Raw genomic sequence first — 16,902 nt, 5'->3', positions numbered from 1 at the left:
TTTAGCCTCAGTTTGGTCTTTGCGAACAGAAACAATATAACATTTGCATGCTGTGTGCAAGTAGGACCCGGCTGTGATGTCACTCATAAGAATTTGAACACCTGTTTTGACGCCTCAAGATTTTGCGATTTGACCAGAGCCATGTTGACATTTTACGACCGCATCTGTAGGTGACTATCCAAAAAACAAAAAAAAAACTTAATCACAGAGAGGCTGAGTAATATTGGGGAAAACTATACCTTGCCCGATGCACTGACTGCAAAGGCGTCAATGAATCATTGCTCCAAAATATTGAGTTTGTAGTTTTATTTGCAGATAAAAACAAACAATTCAGTATACAGCGAGGTCTAAATGTGTAATCTAATGGCATGTTTCCCTTTTCTGTATATATTCTGCTACACTGAGAAACACAGAGAGCATTGTGTGCACTCATTCAATAGTGCCTTGAATGTAACACCTTTAAAAGTTACATAGTACCGCTTTAAAAATCAGTGGCAATTCAAAAAAATTAAAATAAAAAATATATCTTGATAAGCCTCAGTTATCATCTGTGGGCCTACACGGAGAAGACTTATGGTTTAGCGTAAATGCAGATGGCTAAAACCAAAAAGGTTCCCTGGGCATCAGCAGAGTGTGAATTCATAACTTGTACTCCCCTGTTCACTCACGACTGCATCGCCAGGCACAGAACTTCATTTTTAAGTTTCACATAATACAGATGCGGTGAAAACACTGGCCAGGTGGTGCCAGGACGATAACCCCTCTGAAATTCAGCAAAACTAAACCGATGATAGTGGACTTCAGGAGACAAACATCTAAAACATCCACATCAGCAGCTTTAAGTTCTCGTGTCCACATCACAGAGGATTTGTCTTGCCAACTACAGACACTGGTCAAGAAAGCTTTTTTTCCCCAGAGGAGACTGAGGAAATTCAGCATGAACTCAGGCATCCTCACCAACTTCTACAGGTGAAACCACCGAGAGCCTGCATTCACCCATTCACACACCTCAACATGGGGTTAAGTGTCTTGCTCAAGGACACATATAGACTAGCAGAGCCAGAAATTGAACCCACAGCCTTCCAGTTGAAAGACAACTCACCCTACCACTGAGCTACCATTGTTAGGGCAAGGTGGTGCTGGACCCAAGAGCAGGCAGGCAAAGACAGTAGGCTGTGTAACAGTTTATTGAGGAATGGGTTAACATATGAGATGAACAATGCAGTGAAGGCAGAGATCTGATCCAGACAGCAGGTAGCAAGTTCTGAGCACAGGAGTTAATAAAAGCAAAAAGAGTACAAGCAAATAAAGAAACACTAGCACACTACACGATCTTCAACAGCGCTGTAACAATCTGCCAACAAGTGACTGGAGAACCAGGAAATAAGTAGAGGTGCCTGATGATGGGATTAGGAGCAGGTGTGCTCCCGCTGCAGGTGAACTGATTGCATGCAGAGATGAATGCAAGACAAGAAGGAGGAGACATAGGTGGAGATGAAGGCGGAGCATGACAGCCATGGCCCAATCCTAACTCTAATATTTTTTTCTAAAGCTTAAAGAAATTTACTTTAGATACGTACAGTAAATATCATACTTTAAGGCTTTTACTGAAGTAATATTATAAAAAGTGACTTCAACTTCTACCAGAATAATTTTCTGGTAAGATACTTGTACTTTTACCCTTTTATGTACTTTATGCATCCAGGACATTAACCAAGATTTACTCCCACTTCCAGATTTCATAAGAAAAAGGTGGGATATTGATGCACAAATACTCACTTCTAATGTAACCTAATGTGAAGCTCCTGGACGTCTCTATGAAATGTATGTGTCTGTCCATGAGAGGGCAGCAGTGGGCAGGAACGACAGTAGTCTCTGTGATCCCCACACTGGCCACAAGGGGGTGCTTAAAAACAAAACAAAACCCAACAATCCTCCAGCACTTTTTATTCTACCTCCATAGGTTTTTTTGTTTTCAAAGAGTCAGTAAAATATGGGGACATAATACAATTCAAACACAAGACAACTAATGAAATATGAACAGCAATCATGCAACCCTAAACAACCCTAACCCTATTGACATGCTTGTATGAACATTGAGAGTTGAGAGATATGCTTTCACATAATATAATATAATATAATATAATATAATATAATATAATATAATATAATATAATGTAATGTAATATAATATAATATAATATAATATAATACAATATGATATAATATAATGACCCATAGTGTATGTAAGTAGAGGCATTATATTTAACAAAACAAATGACTTACTGTTGTGGACTGTTTCTTTTTAACATTCCAACAGCAAAGTATAGTTTAAAATGTGATGCATAACATTTGGACTTTGAAAACAGTGTGCACAGGCAAGGCAACTCTAATGATCTCTTTAATGCCAGCGGGATTTGACAGTGTTACAAAGAGCCTCTTGTGATCACACAGAATGTCTGGAGCCTCTTGTGACATCGTTTGATTTTCCAGCATGACAACTGGGCCCCCTCCCCCCGAACGGGTCCTGACCCATCCAGTAATTTCCAAAAAGATAAACGAGGGGAATTTGTGCTTTTTATTCTTCAGTGTGAACTCTTTTCCACATATACTGCTAAAACAATTGAGGAATTACCTAAATCACATATTACATGACCATGTTTCACTGTTGGTTTGATAAATTACTATGGCAACAATGTATATCCTGTTCATGTACTTCTGTTAATATGAAACTGCCATTTATCAGTAAATATGACTTTCTCTAGTCATCATTATGAAATGCTGCTTCATCCTATCCAAGCATTGAGACATTGAGACTGGGTCTGATGAATAATCTATTCATAATTGATTATATACATACACCACGCAGTGTGTATAAATACTTTTATTGATAGACAAATGTCAAGAATTGTGTCCCTTTTACCATAACAGCTTTTTCTTGCAATGTCACATAAAACACACGAGATAATAAAGCATAAATGGAGTGTGTCCATGTCGCTTTAGTGCTCCTGGCTTGCCAGTCTTGTGACGCGCCGCTTCTCGTGTCTTGACTCTTAATGCAGACAAAACACAGCACACGGAATCAGTCATTAAAAAAGCGAATTGAAGTAAAACCCAAATGGGAAACCTCCAGTATTGAAGCACCCATTTTACACATTAATGGTAGTAGTTTTACATATCTCAGCTCTTTTAAAATAAGCTACCCACAACCATGTACTTGTAATTAGATTTCAAATAAAATAAAAAGAAAGCCTGTTAAAGCATGAATGATTTTCAAACACCTGTAAAAAAATTGCTCCCTTAAAGCCTTTAAATCTGCAGGTTCTCAACGTCACCGTGATTTCTAAGAATCCTGTAACACATGAAACACATTAGTTCTGCTCATGATGGCTTATAAAAGCAGCTCAGTGCTGCAGTCCATGTCAGAAGCTGAGAAGACTCCTGTCCCCTCACTTTAATCAGTTCTATTTACCCCCAAGTTCAATTTTGGCCAAAACAGCAATTTGTGGAAATGTTGACTTTGGGCAGAGGATTCTGTATCATCACTGGAGCGTCTAAGGGGTTTGGTCGTTCACTGGCACATGAGGTAAGTAAGAAAGAAAGAAAGAAAGAAAGAAAGAAAAAAGAAGGAAGGAAGGAAAGAAGGAAAGACTTGTGTCCTTTCAGGTGTCCCACTTGCTGGAGCCAGGCTCCGTCCTCCTGCTGGTGGCTCGCTCTGGGTCTTTGCTGGAGGAGTTGAAGGAAGAGATCTACAGCTTCACTGACAAACAGCAGCTGGCGGTTCACTGCGTCACAGCTGATCTGAGCACACGGGAAGGAGTGACTGAAACAGTGAGGGTAGCAAAGCAGGAAGCTGTCACTGAACTGGATCATGTGCTCTTAATTAACAACGCTGGTAAGTCCTTCTAAGGAGAACACCCATCTACTGTGTACCACATTATCCTCCACATGAGGGTTGCTGGGGTGCGGTTCCAATCTCAGCTGACATAGGACGATAGGCAGAGTACACCCTGGACAGTTCGCCAGTCCATCACAGGGCCACATGTAGACAAACTGCCATCCACTCACACTCTCTCACCTATGGTCAATTTAGAGCGTCCAATTGACCAAATCCCCACATCTGCATGTTTTTGGACCGGAGAACCCGGGGAAAGAGAGGAGAATATAATTTTTCAAATAGCCTGCGTGATTAAAGCACCTGTGCTTAGGTTCTGTCGGCCGCCCTGAGGAATTCTGAGTAATTATCAAAACACTGTCAGCTCCTTTGTATTATATCCACTCCTCTACTATAAAGCAGCCATACGCATTTACTCCGTGACGACCAGATTTTACTGCTGTCTTTCACGATGATGTGTTTCCACTTTGTCTCCATCAGCCATGACAAAACAAATCAATGTCTATGCATAGTGCAGGGGATGGTGGATATTCAAACACTGACAACAAAACACAGCTGTAGCGAAGCATTCAGATACAGTCACACGGAGCTGGTTTGTGTGTGTAATTTTGAAATATAAACAATTGTATGCTAAATTCAAACCTTTGTGTAATTAATTCGCACGGTGCTTTCAGTATCAGCTCCATGCGACTCTCTCTCTGTGTTTCCTAGTACAGCAATGTTTGTGAAAAGTAGGTCATAGGGGTTGCAATGTTTTGGTAATTCGTCAGAAGTCCACAGGGGGCGATAGAAGTTCCATACTCAAGTTTTTTTTTTTACCCACATACCTCACACTCTTTGTTTCTCTCTCTTTCTGCTTCTAGGCTCTTTGGGTAACATTTCCACCTTTGGGAGTTTCACTGATATCGAAAAAGTGAATTCCTATCTCACGTTCAACGTGAGCTCAGCTCTGGCACTGACGGCAGGACTCCTGCAGGTGTTCCCGTGCAGGGCTGACCTGCGGTGGAGTGTGGTGAACATCTCGTCAATATTTGCGCTGAAGGCCTTGCCTTCGTGGGTGCTGTACTGCACTGCTAAAGCAGCCAGGATGATGATGTTCAGCGTGCTGGCCGAGGAGGAACCAAATGTCAAAGTTCTCAGCTATTCTCCAGGTAGCACCTGACTATTAACTGCTTAAGTAAAAACATGCTCTGCGATGTCAGAGGCAGTTGACCGTTTAAACTTTAGCTGACGACCTTTGCTTTGAGTCTTCCAAGATTTGTACTGCACATGTTCAACGTTTACAGTACTTTTACCTCTCATTGTTATTTTTAAGCAGGAAATATTTTAAGAAAGCATTTATCTAAACTGGGAACATGTTGGTTCTTGCTGAAATACAGCACCTACCAATTGAGTGGTTCTTTAAAGAAATATGAACATGTAACTGTGTGGATGTGACATGTTATGAGGAAAAAGGTGCAAACGTTTTATGTTCCTAAGTCTTCCATTGCTCACTTTTCCTTCAGGTCCCATGGACACGGAGATGCAGGAGGATATTCAGAGGCAGTCAGGCATCGCGTACAGTCTGTTTCCCTGCCACGTGTCTGCAGCCAAACTGATGAAGTTGATTCTCGACAACGACTTTCCCTCAGGGAAGCACCTTGACTTCTTTGAAGTGTGACTTCAACGGATAACTAATTATCATATAATGTCATTCCTTTTAATAAAGTTAAAAACTCTGGGCCTTTAATCTGTGCTATTACACTTTGTACCAGCTTTAAGCAGGTCGCTAGTGACAAGTGGTGGCTGAATAAAAAAGAAAATGGCTGACAAACTTGCCATTCAACTTTCCATCTTTAGTTTGATCGAAAGTAATCAAGTTAAGTGTTACCTATTGAAATATTTTCTTAAAGTTTGTTAACTTTTTTTCAGTGTAAGAATAATGCAGATTGTCCTTGGCCCTTAAACACTGACCTTCTCAGGACCAGTAGTCTTCATGGAGACAAAAATCTGGGCTTTATAAGGCAGAACCTAATTTCTGACAAACTGGTAAGGTAAGGATTTGAATTGTGGTTAGGTGGTTACGGTTATGGTTAGGCGTTAACTGGTTATGGTTAAGGTTAGGGTGTGTGCTTTGTTCAGGGTGTCCTGATGACTGGAAGTCAATATAATGTCCTCAGAAGAATAGCTGTGCAAACGTGTGTGTGTGTGTGTGATGCTTACCAGACCAGCTGTCAGTGTATTTTTAAAGCTTGTAGTAGCCCTTTAACAACATACTGTCATGGTTTTTGTCACTTTTTATATTATTACTATAGTTAAAGTCTCAAAGTATATGACATTTACTGTACTTAAGTATCAAAGATAATTCTCTGAAGTTTAAGAAGTAAAAGTATTAAAAATGTGAGGAGTCAGGATTGAGCCATGGTGGCTTAGTGGTGGGGTGAGTTGTCTTTTGACTGGAAGACTGTGTGTTAAATTCCTGGCTCTGTTTGTCTATATGTTAAGACGAGCTCAATAAATAAAAGCTAAATAAATATACTGACCAACTCTTCTTCTTCTGATTTTATTTGTTAGTAACGAGTAACAAAGACAGTTTGGGGAAATGTAGTGGAGTAAAAGTACAGATACGTGAATTTTGTACTTTAGTACAGTAAAAAAGTATTTGTACTTTGTTTCATACAACACTGGTGAGGACACATCATTGACATAATGCATTCCCTAACCATAACCCTAACCTTAAGCATCACAGCTATCTGCCTAACCTTAACCCTAAACCCAACTCTAACCTAAATCCAAATTAAAAATTCTAATTGTAACCCTAAAAAAGCCCCTTAAAGTTATGGGGCCCAGAAAAAATGTCCCTTATTAAGATGGTTTTTTTTACAGTTTTTGGACCTCACAAAGATATAAATACAGGTACACCAGTAAGTACTTGTTGGATTGTGGATGTGAGTATGACAGTGAGAGAGTAAGTTAGAGAAGTCACTAGAACACACGAGAGGCAGGGACACCCATCAGCTCCTGTTTCTGTCAAATGCCTCGCAGCTGTCCAACATCACCACACACTCTTGACAGACAGCACCAACTGAGGGACAAAAATAACCCTCAGTGACCAGGACCCTACCAAGTCACAGCCAGGGGTCAGTTACCAGCGTCACAAACTGAAAGTGAGACCAAATATTTAAACAAATCAAGAAAAATCTTGAACAATAATTCAAGTCGTATCACTCCGCTACTGTAATTCACTACTCTGTTCAGTAAAGACATCAAACTCCCCAATGAACGGATAACACAAATGATCACAAACCCATTATCTGTCTTTCTTGGTACAGTTCAAGAGTTAGGCGGCTATTTTAATACCTTGGCTGAGGAATGCGCTGTTGTCATTGACGGATACAGAGGGCACAGATTGGTCCACACGTTCCTCAACTACCCTGTCGCTGTGTTTTAGCCTCCTCTCTGATCCACACTCAGCTCAGCTTCCGCAAGCCAGCGTCTCAGGAAACCTGTGCAGCTACCATGGACAACGTGGCGATATTTGACTCACCTGGAAAGGGGCGGGGCCTGAAGACGACCAAGGAGTTTTGGGCCGGAGATGTAATTTTTTCGGAACCCAGCGTTGCAGCTGTTGTGTTTGACAGGTACAGTGATGGAGTAGAATATATACAGTATATATCGACATGTTTTACGTCATCCTTTTGCAACCTGTGGCCCTAGGGCCACATGTGGCCCCTCTGCAGTGGCTTACTGTAAAGAAAAAAAAGAAGCAAAAAGATTTGATTTCAAACCCCTCCTTTTTTAGCGATCAAGGCGATAAAAGTGTCATATCCAATGTCTACATCAAATGCAATGTTAAAAAGCCTTGACAAACCTGTGTTTGAAATATGGGAGGTAGATTACTTAAATGAAGTCACGTGTACATGAATAAGTACACATTTGGAGTCATGTCCATTTTGGGGTCCACATGATTAATCCCAGGCAGGTTTAGTCAAGCAGGAACTACAATCCAATCCAAACATTGCTTTATTTATTCCAAAGGGGGTTACTTTTAATTGAATTAATTTGCCACAAACAATAGAAGGACTAGGTCTGTATAAGTGTGTAAATCTGTGTTTTATTGTTGTATTTTTTCTCCACAAGAGTTTGGGTATAAACAGCAATTAAATGTCAACAGTTTTCTTTTTGTACTTCTTAAATTTCAAAAAATGCAACACTTTATTGTTCTTATATACTGTATATCTGTATAAATCCCTTCATACACGTAATTATTTTTTATTGTAAAAGCTGCAGCACCCTGATCTAGTGGGTGTAATGTCAGATGCTGTAGATGACTGTGTCTGACAGCTTATCTGCAGGATAGAACTTTGCACTCACTCGCAATGGAAACAATGACCTGTATCATGTCACCCCATTCACCCAGCATTGTCATTTTTTGTGATACCTTTTGAAATATACAGACTATCTCTTTAAAATTGTGACATTCAGCATGGAGCTGCTTTTATTTTCCACTAGTATTACATGAATTTTAATGGAAAATGTCTTTTGTATGTTGGAGGTGACCTACATCATATAATGTGTTTTTATATCTTAGTGAGGACCAGTCCTGTGTAAAGTACCTTAAAGGGATACTTGAGTCAAAGCACAAGTATCTTTACCAGAAAATGACTTTTGTAGAAGTTGAAGTCACTTTTTTATAATATTGCTTAAGTAAAAGTCTTAAAGTCTATGACATTTACTGTTCTTAAGTATCAAATGTAATTTTCTGACATAAAATGTACTTAGGTGTTAGGAATGGTGAATAGGTGAGTCTTTTAGTTTCCTCTTGAAAAAGCAGGCAAAATCAAAAACGCTTCTTCACCGATGGAGAAACTAAACCAGACTTGACTTGGCCCTTGAGCTTACTATCAACAGGCAAAACAGGCCTGGACTCTGACGTGTTCTCTCAAAGACATAAACAACACACTGACAAAGGACAAGGGAACTGGGGACACTATATAGGGGAGAGGGAATCGAGGGCAGGTGCGAGTGATTCACTTCACCAGGTGAAGTGCATGAGGGAATTAGGGGAGATGTGTCAAAACAACTGAAGATACCACGCGACAGGAAGACATGACATTTACCAAAATAAAAGGGGAAGTGAAAATCAAACCCACACCAAAAGTGACACGTGACTTTAAACCTAAACTAACACAATAACTAAACTAAGCAGAACAAAAACACTAACAGACTTGACACTTGTGACATTAGGTTTTCAGAAGTAAAAGTCATCTAGACTATAAAAGCTCTATATAAATACAAACCATTACCAACACTTCTTCTTATGATTTTATTTGGTTGTAGTAATGAAGACAGTTTGGGGAAATGTCGTGGAGTATAGGTTATTTACGTCATCATTTATCATAATATATAATAGTTTAAAAATCCAATTTCACAGTTAATGTAGACAGGTTTTCATTCTAAAGTAAAATATTTGCAACATGTTCCATGAAAAAGGTAAAACCCCTACACATTAATGATTGTGTCCATACGGCTTCTTCTCTTTTTCTCCAGTTTATCCGAGCGTATTTGCCACAGCTGCTTCCGCAGACAAGACAAGCTCCAAAGGTGTGGCCAGTGCAAATTTGCTCACTATTGTGACCGAACCTGCCAAAGAGCTGGCTGGGCTGAGCACAAGCAAGAATGCGGTGCCACCAAGGCGTTTGGCAAGGCACCAAATGAAAACATCCGGTGAGTGAAATGTTTTCAATCACTCTGAAACTTTACACTGTATATATGAAGAATATGTAGAGAAGCAACCATGAATAGACAGTATAAATAAAACGTTTAAATAATAATAATAAATCAAATATTCATCCATCCATCCATCCATCTGCTACTGCTTTATCTTTCCACATGAGGGTTGCAGGGGGGCACATTTCAAATAAATGAAATATCTTTATAATAATATTTAGTCAATAACCTACATTCAGGCTGACAGAATGTAATTATTCAAAGTGCAGTGTGCTCATGTAGAAACTTGAATTCAGTCATAAGAGTCAGAGCCTTGTTCATTTAGTTAACTTAAGTTTTTACATAACACTTTTTCCAAAGTAAAAAAAGAGACTTGTTTAGTGTGACATTGATTTAGGACACGTTATATAATGACACATTTCCTTTGTATCTTTGCAGTAGTTTCAGAAGCTGCATATTTATTCATTATAACTGTTGTTTTCCGGCTAGTTTGGTGGCCCGCATCCTGTGGCGACTCGACAAGGAAGGCAGTGTGGTGTCTAACATGCAGCTGACGACACTGGAGGAGCTGGAGGATCATGTTGCTGACATGGAAGAGGAGGAGTTGAAGGAGTTCAAAGTGGACATCCACAACTTCCTTGACTACTGGCCCCGAAGCAGCAAACAACACACAGTTGACGAAATCTCACATTTATTTGGAGTGGTGCGTCTTTTGCTGTAACAGCACATTTCTTTATTCTGATGCTTTGTGTCTTCAAATCACGGCCTCTTTCAGTGACGCAGCAAAAGAGGACAGTGGAGCTGAGCTTGTCGCTGCTCCCCTAAAGACACTTTGTAAATGATTTTATGGCTGAACGCCTTGTGCTTGACAACAGGTCCATGTTGTTAATAACAACAAAAGACAAACAAAATAAATTATTCACCAGCGCAGGTCATGTGAATGATGAGCAAATCGTCACATGTGAAACATTAGTTACCAAGAAATTAAAGCACCATTGGTCATTCAGTTTGAAATCTACTGGAAATAAGTTCACAAGGTCACAATTCCATGTGTGAACAATGCAACCAATTAACTACAGTAAAGAAAAAAAAGCAATCGCAGACATTTTTCAGCTTCGGTATAATTTCACAGCTTCTCTCCGAGGTGTGGCTAAATATTCCTCTCCCCAGTCTAAGCACCACTATCCCTTGTTGCCACACAAGAAATAATATGGAGAAAATATTCACAAGTGCCCTGGAAAACTGCAATTTAGCATGTTCATGCACATGTATATCTCTTTTTCCTCCAGGTCAATTGCAATGGATTTACAGTGAGTGACCAGAGAGGCCTTCAGGCAGTAGGAGTCGGCCTTTTCCCAAATTTGTGTCTTGTGAATCACGACTGCTGGCCAAACTGCACTGTAATCCTCAATCATGGCAAGTATGTAAAAACACTAAACAAAAACCTACACTGTAGTATGTAGTGTGTGAATGGTTGTTTGTCAGATTTGGCATTTGGTGTAAAACTGCTTCCTGTTTGTCTTTCAGTCGATCAGCTGTGAATACTATATTTCATTCTCAACAGAGGTGCGTTACCTCAACCTTAAGTTTTATTTAGACTTCACTGCTTCACCAGTACACACAGTGGCCACTTTATTAGATACACAGGACACGTGTAAGTGTCAGTAAAGGCACCGGTGTGGCCGCCTCCTTGGAGGTTCGACGTGTTGTGCGGTCAGAGATTCTGGATACTTTGGTAATCGATCAAGTGGTAGATGTTGTATCATCTCAAACCAGTGCTGAACTGCTAGACTGAAAACAGCATTTTTGCCCAGAGAACCATGTGGCCCATTCTCTATAGATCAACACACAAATCACCTTTTGTCCTCATTCTGATGCTCAGTTTGAACGTCAGCAGCTTGTCTTCTCGACCACGCCTACATGCCTACATGCCTACATGCTTTGAGTTGCTGCCATGTGGTTGGCTCATTGCATAGTTGTGTCCATAAGCGGATGAACATGTGTACCTAATAAAGTGGCCGGTGAGTTAGTATCATTTCATATAACTCCAATTTCATCTTTTGTCATTAGTGCCTTAATAGTATTTTGTAGATTTGGTGTGACTCAGTTGTTTTCATCCTGGCATTAACACGTGCAGTATAGATACAGCATGTCTGTTCACACATAGCATTATTTATGTGTGTGTGTTTGTGTGTGTAGATGGTAGTCAGTGTTTCCCATTCCTTCACTGATACATTAATCGTCTTAACGCTTTATCCTCCATGTGAGGGTCACAAGATTATCTTGGCTATCTCAGTGAATGGGAAATCCATTCATATTTCCAGTTTGCTATTAAACCATAAAGGGACAATATCTATCAGTTGAGTTGTCAAATCCTGACTCTTGGTTGTGGCAAAGAAGAAGGAGGAGAAGAAAATTTTATTGATTTAATAATTTTTTTTTTAAATCCTACATTTTCATCTTCACTTATACTACAGTGTGTGACCATGTGTGACCGCACCGTGTGCCTCTCTAGAACCGACACAGTTAAATCATTGTACTCATTCACCTCTAACACATGTAACACTATCAAACTGTCCATGCAAATCTTGATAGTGTCAGTGTTCATCACTATTTCCTATTTATGTTTCATTTAACTCTCTGCTTTGTGATTATTTATGAACAAATCAAACAGGTCAGATGTATAATAAATAAACAATAAATGATCTAAATATGATCCAGAGGTATCAAGCAGGCTGTCCATGTAAGTACATGTACATTTTTAATGTAATTTTAGTCGAGTCTATCACAACGGAACTGGGTTTCTTTATGATTTAAGGACTGTAATTGAAAGTCTTAATGATTTAACCCTATGGAAATCCCATTAAATATAAATATTTTCTAATTCATATCATGGTTTGAAGGGTTTAGTGTCATCTTCTGCGTATAACTGTGTTCTTCCTCCTCAGGATTGAGCTGCGTTCTTTGGGTAAGATCGCAGAGGGCGAGGAGTTGACAGTCTCATATGTGGACTACTTGAATTTGTCCGAGGAGCGAAAACGACTGCTGAAAACACAGTATTTCTTCGACTGCACATGTGAGCACTGCAAGAACCACATCAAAGACGACTTGAAGATGGGGGGAAGGGAAGTGGAAGGAGTCAAGGTTTGAGTCTGTCTGTATGCTTTACTATTGATCTGAAACAATGTCTTTTATTATTACACCACTCAAGATAAGGCCAAACGTCATTGCCACTTTTAGTGTTGACATAGATGATGACAACAGACGTGAAACACGAGAAGCAGAGCCACACTGGCTATTTAAAGCAAAGATAATCTCCAAATTCTTTCAGCTATTATTCTCTCCCTCCGTCTTTGCGTGTGTGTTACCATTTAAAAATAGTAGTATCAGGAACTATCAGATGCAGCCCATAGCTAAGCAAAAGGGCATTGGGCTTGTAATCAGAATGCTTACTCGGTCAAGCAACACATTGTACATTGTTTATTGATAATTGAACACACTAAATTGATCCACAGCCATATTAACCAAAAGTATGACAATATGCTTGATTGTGATTATAACTTCAGGAGTACATGTTGTTTGTTACTAAACAACATTTATACAACAATTATGAAGAGGGACTTTGCAGCTCTACCAGAGATAAATAGGCTTTGCCTTTATGGCCTCAAACAAAACAAAAAAAACAAACAACTTTTTTTCCATTACATAGTACCGCCTCACTTTGGCTCGGCTCGACTCCATATGGTTTGGTTGGTTTTCCATTAGAATATAGTACCTCCGCAACATGGTTGGGGTCATCACAGGACGGCTGCATGAAACTGTCGTGACTTTGTTTTATATGCGACACAAACAAACTAGTAACTAATGACTGGTTAATTAAAAGATGAGTTCAGTACTTCCTCCATGACCGGAGCACAGACTCCGTCTGACACAGTCACTGATCTGAAGGCTTTCAGCAGTGCTGTCGCTAAATACACCAGACTCCTCTGTCAAATGATGACATTTTAGACATTTTCCTTGCTAATTGTTGGGGATGAACCAACGTTTTCAGGATTGTTAAGTCTTTTTCACTGATCTTCAGTTCCTGTGATGGCACTCTGACCATTCAGTGGACGGCAGTCTGACAATGTCACACACAGTATCGGCTCAGCTCTCTTGGAATCGCAACATGAGCAGAGCTACCAGGTGCTATCGCTAATGGAAAAGCAAAATAACCGCACCACGGCGTGCCGAGGCGAGTTGAGACGCACTAGTGGAAACACGCTAAAAGTGCTTGAAGCAGCGCAACAGTTGCACCAGTGCTGTAAAGCCAATAATAACGTCTCTCCTATATCCCCAACCCACTAGCCTTCAGAGGAGCAAGTAAAAGAGGCAACAGACTACTGCTATGAAATGCTGGAGAAGATAGAAAAGGCTCGGTTAAATGGTGACTATCATGAGGTACTGTATCAACCCATGAACTCGATTTAACCAGAAAAAAATTCAAGCATTGCTTTTTCCCTATATCTTACGAAGACTGTTGCTTTATTCGAAACTTCTTCCACTTCAGGTAGTAAAGATCTGCAAGGATTGCATAGATAAGACGGAGCCAGTTCTGGCTGACACTCACATCTACCTGTTGAGGGTGTGGAGCACGTACAGTGAGGTGCAAGCTTACCTGCAGTACTTTGAAGAGGCCGCAGATTATGCCCGTAAAATGGTGGAAGGATACATGTGAGTACAAAAGACACTGTACAATTCACTGTGTGCTTCTTTTTTATGTCATTTTCTACTTTGTATTGATGAGAAAGACAGAGGTGGATGAATGGACAAATAAGTCAAAAAACCCTTCCTCTCACAGAAAGCTGTACCACCCAAACAATGCCGCTCTCGGTATGGCTGCCATGCGTGCAGGAGTGAACCACTGGCAAGCTGGGCTGATAGAAATCGGACACGGGATGGTCTGCAAGGCCTATGCCATTCTCATGGTCACCCATGGCCCTACACATCCCATCACCAAGGACCTGGAGGTAAACACCTCAAAATCAGCATTCAATAAGAAGCTCATCGTCTTTTTCTTTTTCTTTTTTTTTAACTGAGCTGTTATTATGTCTCCACAGTCGATGCGAATCCAGACAGAGATGGAGCTGAGGATGTTCAAGGAGAACGAATATGTTTACCACAGTATGAGAGAGGCAGCGCTGAAGAACAAACCCATGACCATGTTGCATGAGCCCAAGTCAGTGGAAGAGGGAATCAAGAATCTCTTCCACCGGAGGAAGTAATCAACGGATGTCAGTCAATAAATCCATCTCATTTACTGTTTTGAATGATGGTGAGAGAGTCTTTACAATTAGTCACATGATTTTTCACTGTCCTCTTTTTTTAGTTACACTTTACATTTTAAAAAAAGCCGGTTTTGCAGACTCCAAACACAGCAGAACTACAGAAATTCATGATAATGTTGTAGAATAAAAAACATTATCCACAATGGCAGTATTTTTTGAATCAGGTTGCTTGTTTTGATTGTTGGATGCGTGACTGCACAACATTTGCATTTGTATACTGCATAAAGATCTTAATCTTTCACTTCAAACACATCCTAAAATTATACATTAAGTCAAACAACTATTTCAATATACAAACCCACTAAACGATAGACTATTGAGTTAGCAGCCCTGCGCATCAAGGAAACACATTATGCTGCTACAGCCTTGTGTGAATCAAGATAAGATTGATTAAAAAGCTGTAGTTTAAGAGAGTGGTTAAGTACATTTTTATTGTACCGTCTGGGAAATCCGGATGTGATTATATGCTACAGGAAAAATACTGACTGATCAAACTCAGACATTAGAGTCAGCTGACAGAAAATCATCAGCAGGAGAATCAAATATGAGGCCACACACAGGAAAGCACCAATAAGCTTTTTACACATGGCTTCTCAGGCAGACTGTTTCAGTAGGGCCACATCTGGCAGGTTAAAGGAATCTTAAACCTTGAGGTTGAACAGTTTAAAAATAAAGTAAGTGAGGCAAGGTTGAGATGGGTTAGTCACGTGCAGAGAAGGGATTGTGAAGATATTTGACAAAGGATGTCAAGGAGGACACAAGGGAGAGGAAAAGATGGGGGCATATTATGTGTTGTGATCCTTAAAGGGAGAAGCCAAAAGAAAAGGAGGATTTGTGTCTGATACAGAGAGTCATTCAGAATAAACAACCACCAAGTGGATCTTTACCTGTGTTTGGTTTAATGGATTCAAGCAATACTAATGTGCATTCTGTCACCAAGTGCTAAATAAATTATTTCAGAAAATGCACAGGAATGGCCTATAATAGAATCTTTTATTTGCACAAACTAATTAGTGATAGAAAATTTGACCTTTGCATTTAACCCATCTTTATCTGCGCCCAGGGAGAAAAAAAAATAGATAATGCTGAAAGTGTTTATAAATGACCTATTCTGGTAGAAGGCCTCTTTGTTTCCTCAGGTCATAAATCGCTGGCTCCATCGAGATGCTTCACTGCAGCTCATTAGTCCTGGACATTAAACGCCTCAACTCTAATTTGTAGAGCACATTAAACAACCGAGGTTGACTGTACAGAAGGAAGTCAAAAACAGAAAGATACAGAACATAGTTTAAAAAAAAAAAAAAGTGCAGCTCAGCTTGTTACAATGCCATGGAGTAATAGGTTTTTAAATGCTCAGACTGGGCTCATCTAATGTGCCAGGGGAGGGCACTTCCAGAGCCAAGGAGCTGCTATGGCAAAGGCTCCATCACCTCTGGTCTTTAGGACTCCTAAAAAGCAGCTGGTTAGCCGACCCAAGCGCTGCGACTGGACTGTAGGTGCAGCAGTTCAGGCAGATATTGGGGAGGTGCCAGCCCATTTAATGACTAGAAAGAATTTTAAAACTCAAAGCCTAAGACAAATGCCAATCAGCAGAGCTCCCAAGCTGTATCCAGGAGTCATTTTAACATTAAAAACCTCTCGTTTACACCGCACAGGTAGCATTTTGTGTAAAAACAGCGGTCATTAGCCATAAACACCAGTATCAGTCATTCCATCTCTAGAACGTGCCTAGTTCAAACTCCAAAGTACAAAAAGCAGAGTGTGATTTTAGAGTCACGTGGCCATTACTATTGGCAATTTATGAAGCAGTTGGAAGGTTTGGAAGTAGTTTCTCACTTTGTAAAGGCTGCGCCCTTTCATCCCAAGACTCCTCATGGCAGAAGTGCATTTTAGATAAACTGTTCTGAGACTTTATACCATGGAATGCTGGCCGTCTACCTTATCAGCAAGGTCAGTTGCCATTCCTGCAGC

General features: G+C 40.1%; 3 protein-coding genes across 4 annotated transcripts in view; all 3 read left to right on the top strand.

The window, feature by feature from the left end:
* The window catches only part of commd10 (COMM domain containing 10), a 721,199-nt gene that overhangs the window by 374,730 nt on the left and 329,567 nt on the right, over positions 1–16,902 (top strand). The window lies entirely within an intron of this gene.
* Positions 3,440–6,421, top strand: sprb (sepiapterin reductase b). Its single transcript, XM_044026053.1, has 4 exons — positions 3,440–3,586; positions 3,667–3,895; positions 4,759–5,046; positions 5,401–6,421. The coding sequence occupies exons 1-4, from the start codon at positions 3,512–3,514 to the stop codon at positions 5,553–5,555; spliced, it is 747 nt and encodes a 248-aa protein (XP_043881988.1). The 5' UTR covers positions 3,440–3,511; the 3' UTR covers positions 5,556–6,421.
* smyd1b (SET and MYND domain containing 1b) lies at positions 7,319–15,074 on the top strand. Of its 2 annotated transcripts, XM_044026036.1 has the most exons (10): positions 7,319–7,515; positions 9,425–9,601; positions 10,094–10,307; positions 10,894–11,024; positions 11,132–11,170; positions 12,553–12,748; positions 13,952–14,044; positions 14,154–14,317; positions 14,445–14,613; positions 14,704–15,074. In XM_044026036.1, the coding sequence occupies exons 1-10, from the start codon at positions 7,394–7,396 to the stop codon at positions 14,866–14,868; spliced, it is 1,470 nt and encodes a 489-aa protein (XP_043881971.1). In that variant the 5' UTR covers positions 7,319–7,393; the 3' UTR covers positions 14,869–15,074. The 2 variants fall into 2 exon arrangements, with proteins under 2 accessions (XP_043881971.1, XP_043881972.1); XM_044026037.1 differs by lacking the exon at positions 11,132–11,170 and having other exon boundaries at positions 7,325–7,515.

This window comes from Solea senegalensis, linkage group LG5 (assembly GCF_019176455.1).
Source record: "Solea senegalensis isolate Sse05_10M linkage group LG5, IFAPA_SoseM_1, whole genome shotgun sequence".
NCBI classification, from domain to species: Eukaryota; Metazoa; Chordata; class Actinopteri; order Pleuronectiformes; family Soleidae; genus Solea; species Solea senegalensis.
Note: the sequence above shows the minus strand (reverse complement) of the source record. Positions and strands in the feature narration are given on the sequence as shown.

Excerpts from the sequence above, each read along its gene's own strand:
- smyd1b (XM_044026036.1), top strand. The coding sequence starts at position 7,394 with ATGGACAACGTGGCGATATTTGACTCACCTGGAAAGGGGCGGGGCCTG. Across the intron at positions 9,602-10,093 it reads GCACCAAATGAAAACATCCG|TTTGGTGGCCCGCATCCTGT; the intron begins GTGAGTGAAATG and ends TTTTCCGGCTAG. Across the intron at positions 14,614-14,703 it reads CCATCACCAAGGACCTGGAG|TCGATGCGAATCCAGACAGA; the intron begins GTAAACACCTCA and ends ATGTCTCCACAG.
- sprb (XM_044026053.1), top strand. The coding sequence starts at position 3,512 with ATGTTGACTTTGGGCAGAGGATTCTGTATCATCACTGGAGCGTCTAAG. Across the intron at positions 3,587-3,666 it reads GTCGTTCACTGGCACATGAG|GTGTCCCACTTGCTGGAGCC; the intron begins GTAAGTAAGAAA and ends GTGTCCTTTCAG. Across the intron at positions 3,896-4,758 it reads GCTCTTAATTAACAACGCTG|GCTCTTTGGGTAACATTTCC; the intron begins GTAAGTCCTTCT and ends TTCTGCTTCTAG.